Raw genomic sequence first — 7,277 nt, 5'->3', positions numbered from 1 at the left:
AGTGGAGTGGGGGGAGTTTTGTACAGTACAGCTTTCAGGTTATCATAAATAACGACGCTCACTGACGTTTTGGTGATGTTGAATTTTTTTGAAAATTGATGATGAATATTCTCCTCATGGATGATTTAATAGGTGTGCTATATAGGTTCCACGCGTTCATGATGCCGCCCACCAGTTAGTTGGTGATGTTGATGATGATGATGATGATAATGATGATAGATCTACTCGTGGGTGGTTAAACAGGTGTGCCGGTAACTGGTCAAGTGATATCCAACTTCCACGACACCCTCTCAATTCAACCATACTATTCAGTTTCAGATACTATATCATCCTCTCCACAGCTTACATCACTAAGAATTTAGAACATTCTGTTTACACTTTCATTGGTCTAGTGTCTAAGTGTCACTATAAATGGTTTAAAGTGTTTTTAACACTACACTAATTTTTAAATGTACGTATATTGCCATGTGATTATATTAATTGTGAGGAGAAACAAATAAAACAATAAATGATTAAGAAAAATTAATAAAAAAAAAAAATTATCCTCCCTACATCTTACATCAATTAGAAGTTGGAACATTCTGTTTACTACACTCACACTTTCCTTGGTCTAACTGTGTCACTATAAAATTTCTCATCACCTCCAGCCGCGTTCGAGAGCATCATCGGCCTGCTGAGCCCGTCGGACAGCTCGCTGTACGCGTCCGAGGACGCCAAGAAGACGCTCATAGGCCTGGCGCGGGACCTGCGCGGCCTGGCCTTCGCCTTCAACACGAAAACCACGTACATGATGCTGTTCGATTGGATGTGAGTGGCTTTTTGTGATGGATCTCGCTACGGTGGCGGATGGAGTGGTTGGAAGCTGGATGCTAACGAGTATTCGGTCACTGACGCTTCTATCTGTCGCTTGCCGTATTAAATTGTAGTATCGCTCTATATATACAGTACTAGCTGCGCCCCGCGGTTTCACCCGCCTATGTCCGTATCTCGTAGGAATATCGGGATGAAAAGTTGCCTATATGCTAATTCAGTTGTCCAGCTGTCTACGTACCAAATGTCATTGCAATCGGTTCAGTAGTTTTTGCGTGAAAGAGCAACAAACAAACACACACATCCTTACAAAATTTCGCATTTATATTATTAGTAGGAATAATTAGTAGGAAGTAGGATAGGATAGTATTTTATTTCATTGTATGTGTTCAATGCAATGACCAACGAACATCTTACTCGACTACACTAGGTGTCGCGTGCGGCGACCCTTCGACCGAAATAACAGACAGTCCACAAAACTTAGCATAACAGTCGCAACGCGTAACATTAACAATAACACATATTTAACATAATAGTTATTTAACATTAACTGTAAGGTTCGCCGTTGGTCCTTCGGGAATCTAACACAGGGACACTACAGACGCAGGCGCACGTCGACCCCGACCGCGTACGTGACGCGACTGACTGATCGACAGCTAAGCCATCTACTGGTGTATACGAAACATTGAATATATCTATTTAATAGATACAAACACTACATTAACATTAACTTTAACAGTAACAATAACAATTTAACAATAAATTAACTAGTGTAGCGTGTACCTTTATTGATTTATTTCAACAAACATAACACACTCCAACACTAGCAACATAGTCCTACATCTGGGTATATCGCCCTACAGTATCTATCTTCTAAATTATACATACGTTTTTGATATTCCTTCTTTATATCACCTCACAACTGGTATTCAGTCGAATGTCTGTCCGTCTATCTGTCCGGTACGTTGAACGATGGATTGTCGCAACCCGGCCCCGCAGATACCCGGTGTACGTGAAGGTGCTGCTCCGCGGGCTCGAGCTGTGGTACGGCGAGCCGGCGCTGAGCACGCCCGCGCTGAAGCTCGCCGCCGAGCTCGCGCAGAACCGCAACCAGCGGCTGCACTTCGACGCGAGCTCGCCCAACGGCATCCTGCTGTTCCGCGAGCTCTCCGCCGCCATCTGCGCGTACGGTGCGTACGGAGTCACAGTTTCAGCTGGGGCTGGGAGTCACAGTTCGAGCTGGGTTAGGGGGGGTTAACAGTTTGAGCTGGGGCTGACGGTCGCAGTTCTTGCTGGGGGGGTGGGGGGTGCTGTTTGAACTGGGGCGGGATTTTAGTTTGAACCGGGTGAGGGAAGGGGGTACATTTTGAGCTGGGTGAGGGGATCCGACTGTACTTTGTTTTTACTCATAGTCGAAAGTATAACATCTGTAAGACCCCATATATGTCTGTACCAATTTATTTTTTCAACTGAAAGCTGAAGATGGGCGGTCTCCGGCGTTTTCCACGTAAAAAAATCTGTACTTGTGTTCATCTATCTCTGTACCGAACTTTATACAAATCACCCCATCGGTTCCAGCGACCCAGTTTTTTAATATACTAGCTGTGTCTGTATCCCGTAGGAATATCGGGATAAAAATTTGCCTATGTGTTATTCCATTTATCCAGCTGCCTACGTACAACAAATTACATTCCAATCGGTTCAGTAGTTTTTGCGTGAAAGAGTGACAAAAATCCATACATACATACCCCATCCATCTATATTTACAAACTTTCGCATTTATAACATGAGTAGGATTAGTGTGACGGAAACAAGTCATCTTTTTAAATAACATAAACTCTATCTAATCTATCTGGTAATAATCTCAAACAAGTAAAAAATAATCTAATCACAAATTTAAAGAAAATCTATTAAATATTCTTAAACAGTTAGATTACGAAGCCATAGAGGACTTATTGCGTATACACATATAAACGATTTTTTATTTTCTTTCTTTTTTTTATTATCTTAACCCACAGACACACACACACACACACACACACACACACACACACACACATGCACTTTTTCTAATTTTAATATAATTAATTGAAAAAAAAAACTATAATAAACTATAATTTACAAAAATGTGAGAGATTCTAAAGCCTGTAAACACAGTTTTTACTAACACAGGCTTTCGTTTCTACCAATATAATTGTATTATTTAACAGATTTAATGAAGACTTTAAAAGACTTTATAATCTCCATTATATTTTATAAACAAAATAAATTTTTTATGTATTGTGTGTAATAATATCAATTGCTATTTTAATTTAAATTGTACTTACTATTTATGATATCTGGAAGGGTTGCAGGCCTACGATACAAGTTTCCTTAGTGTAGGTCTGCAGTTCATATTATCTTTTATTGTGTAATAAAAAAATTAAATATAGCTCACTACTCAGTAATATCTTTAAGATAATAATAATGTACATCATGTTTTCTGGCAAATAAAAGTTTTATTATTATTATTATTTATTATTATAATCTATCTCGGTTTCCAGGCAGCAGAATACTGACGGTGAACGTGAGCAAAAAGCAAATGTACGCGATGAAACTGAAGGGGATATCGCTCTGTTTCTCCATACTGAAGGCGGCGCTGTGCGGGAACTACGCCAACTTTGGTGTGTTCAGGTGAGTTCTGGATGTACTGCGGTGCTGCTAGATTTGGGAAATGGCCGCGGTTCGAAGCGAACGGGGCGATTGGAACGAGTTATAGCGCGATATATGAACCACCGCGGGTGAAGCCGGGTTGGATGGCTAAAAAGTGAAGTCCCGTGTCCCCTAGTGGGGTATGGGGCAGATGATGTACATCCGTTTCACTGATCGTTTTTCTTTAGGGACAAGTAGGTGATCAGCCTTCTGTGTCCTGCCAGACCGAGACATTTTTTTTTGTGCGTCCCCACCGGGAATCGAATCCAGGACCCCTCGGTGCTACGTTCACGCGTTAACCACTGCACTAAGGAGGCGGTCAAAACATACACGCATACAGACACACAAACACACACTACACACGGATACACTTCCACTACTACCACATCATCATCATCATCAGCCCATAAATGTTCCCACAGCTGGGACGCAGGCCTCCTATGAGGGTTCAGGCCATAATCCACCACGCTGGCCAAGTGCGGGTTGGTAGATGTCACATGTCGTCGAACTTTTGATTCCTCACGATGTTTAACTTCACCGTTTTCAGTAGTGGTGATGTAACAGATGCAACAAATAAATTGAATATACAATAAATATGCTGCACGCTCGCCTGGTCTCGAACGCCGACTCTCTCACAAGTACCTCGACAAGTACTCTTGCTACTAATAACTATACATACTCGTAAAGCTACTTTAATTTTGTTTTAGTTTTTCAATCTATATAATTCGGTTATATATTAGTTCTTAATTATAGAACGAAGCCAGTACCTCTCTATACAGGCGAGTGTTTTTTGGACTCAGCCTGGAATAGTACCATTCTATCATAATTTTTGAAATCTAATCCCTCATTAAACATGCTTTGTTAAACTACAATCAATCAAACTAAGAAGATACTCGTACAATGACCTGTCGCAACCTATCTCTTTCGCTCCCAACGTTAAAATAATTAATGCGTCTCGCTCACTCGTAGCACCCGCGCGAAAGAGACGCATTGTTTTTTAGGCAGGAGTGACTGAGACCTACACCGGGTCAATGTACGTTATTTTCTTTTTTATTTTATTATTATTTTTAAACTGATGGTCCCGTACGGGCATTGCATAGTTCGGGAATTCCAGTTCCAATGAATTTATGTTTGTATCATAACATCTTAATAATATATAAAAATCCATCCAGTGTTATGATGTATGTTCCCAATGAACTCTTCACCCGAATCAACCGATTCTGATGAAATTTGGCATTTTATGTGTAATTTGGTCCAACTTAAGATATAGGATAGTTTTTATTTCGATTAATTATCCCAAATAATTTATAATCTTAATATTTTTAATTATTACACAGCCACAGCAAAGCGTGGCCGGGTATGCTAGTTTAACTTTAATAACCTTAGATGAGTGTGTGTTATTTGTGATTCTTTTGTGTATCTTGAAGTAATTGACTTAACTAACTTAATTGCAGGTTATACGGTGACGACGCGTTAGACAATGCACTGAATATGTTTGTTAAGTTATTATTAAGTATACCTCAAAGTTACTTACTGGTGAGTGCTAAGTAAGATTTAAGTTATTTATATGAATTTTTTTTATGTGTCTGTTCCGGTTAATTTCAACGATAGATTCACTGGGGTCAATGAGAATTATTGTTTTGTGGTAAATGTTATATAAACTGTGTAAAATGACGATTCAAAAGTGCTTCTATAGGAAGTCTTGATTGAATGAATAAATGTTTGAGATTCGAGTTTAAGTTTTTCGTAAAAAGAATCGGTCAAGTGCGAGTCCGAAGGACTAAAGGGGCCTTCATAATCTAAAGGGCCTTATTTTATGATACTACTAGCTGCGCCCCGCGGTTTCACCGCGGTTTTAATAAAGTATCCCGTAGGAATATCGGGATGAAAAGTTTCCTAAATCTAATTCAGTTGTCCAGCTGTCTACGTAACAAATTTCATTGCAATCGGTTCAGTAGTTATTGCGTGAAAGAGCAACAAACATACTCACATCCTTACAAATTTTCGCATTTATAATATTAGTAGGATAGTAGGAATAAAGTATGATAAAATTCAGTAAATAATATAAGTATATAAGTAAATAATAAAAAAAAGTCTATACAATATACTTCAATATATATATGCTTATTTGATAGTGTGTTGAAAACATGATACTGATACTCCCCGTGACCACGCTCGCTGTAAACTGTTCGAAACGTCGGGTTGAATAATAAAGTGAATAAATCCCGTTTAAAATCCGTTAAAAAGTCTTTAATATCTTTATTATATAGATTTTAGTGAATCGCGTATTCTCATAGCGATGATACGTGTACGCAAGCGTGTGTGCGTGCGTCCCTACGTACCTACATACCGTCGTACCGTTGATTGTGAATGTGTGTGCGTGCGGCGAACTCTCCCATAGTCTCATAATCCCCTAAAAGTGTGTGTTATATACGTTTCAGTTGTACCCGAAACTGTCGCAGACGTACTATGTGCTGTTGGAGCGTCTGGCCCAGGACCACATGCCGTATCTGGCCTCGTTACAGCCGGAGGCGACTCTATACATATTGTCATCTATATCGGAAGGTCTGACGGCGCTGGGTGAGTTTTTCCATAACAAAAAATAAGATGGCCTCAGATTGTCAGAACTGGATCACAATTATATAAAAACACAATAAAATATAATCGAATTCGGAAGCTCTTTTTATTTGGTGAAGTTGGTTGGTTGGTTGGTTGGAAAAGAGGGAAGAAAATGCATTAAAAAATGGCACTTTGGTATGCCTAATAAAGGTGACAAATTACACTAACTGTGTGCGCGAGAGAAAGGGAAGCAAGAGAGGCTGGCGCCGTAACGCGTTACGTAACGAATCGGTTTACCCTCCCATAGGAAGTTATCAATCAGTTCAAAATTCATTAAATAATTTCACTCAATATAAAACTAGTAATATGATCCGAGAGCATTGACATATTTATGCATCTTTAGGCAAGAAAAATGAAAATAAGCCTAATTAAGACTTATGCGCAAGGCTGGGGTTCGAATCCCGCCTCGTGATCAATTGCTTTTCTATTCATTGAAATTTTTCTGATTTTTAAAAACATTAATTAAAATGCTATAAAACTGAACATTAAATTTAACAAAGGCCGCGTTCCATCGTTACAATATCGTAATCATTGAAACAATGGTTCATGTTTGTTGTGATGGTTCTTAAACATCTCAATAGATGGCGTGGGTTGTCCCTTAGGCACATGAAACCGAAAGAATAGAAGTATATAATAAAATGAATATTATATAAAATTGAACATTAAATGAGTAATTTGTGAATTTGTTTATTTATTTATTTATTTATTTATTTATCCGCAGACACGAGCGTGTGCACGGGATGCTGCGCGACACTGGACCACATAGTTACGTATCTATTTAAGCAATTAGTGCAGAAATGTGAGTACTATTTATTTTTTTGTGCTTATGAAATTATATATATATTTTTTAATCTATACTGTTATTATAAAGCTGAATAGTTTAATCGTTTGTTTGTTTCAACGCGCTTATCTCAACAACTACTGGTCCGATATGAAAAATTCTTTCAGTGTTAGATAGCCCATTTATAGGCTATATATATATGTACCACGGGCGAAGCCGGGGCGGACCGCTAGTTTGTTATAAAAATAAACAAGAAATCACCAAAAGAATCACCGTATGTCGCATCCATCCAAAAAAAAAACACAGACAACAGCAAGAAACCATTCATTATCTTTTTCCTTTCAGCTAGCAACAAAGTGTCGAACCCGCGACAGCC

General features: G+C 38.9%; 1 protein-coding gene across 1 annotated transcript in view; it reads left to right on the top strand.

The window, feature by feature from the left end:
* LOC119838892 (exportin-7) overlaps positions 1-7,277 on the top strand; it is a 30,134-nt gene that overhangs the window by 18,915 nt on the left and 3,942 nt on the right. The window contains exons 16-22 of the mRNA XM_038365036.1: positions 648-807; positions 1,810-2,000; positions 3,354-3,483; positions 4,956-5,037; positions 5,943-6,081; positions 6,842-6,919; positions 7,247-7,274. Of these exons, the coding sequence (XP_038220964.1) occupies positions 648-807; positions 1,810-2,000; positions 3,354-3,483; positions 4,956-5,037; positions 5,943-6,081; positions 6,842-6,919; positions 7,247-7,274 (808 nt within the window). The remainder of the gene's footprint in view (positions 1-647; positions 808-1,809; positions 2,001-3,353; positions 3,484-4,955; positions 5,038-5,942; positions 6,082-6,841; positions 6,920-7,246; positions 7,275-7,277) is intronic.

This window comes from Zerene cesonia, unplaced genomic scaffold (genome assembly GCF_012273895.1).
Source record: "Zerene cesonia ecotype Mississippi unplaced genomic scaffold, Zerene_cesonia_1.1 Zces_u006, whole genome shotgun sequence".
NCBI lineage: Eukaryota > Metazoa > Arthropoda > Insecta > Lepidoptera > Pieridae > Zerene > Zerene cesonia.
Note: the sequence above shows the minus strand (reverse complement) of the source record. Positions and strands in the feature narration are given on the sequence as shown.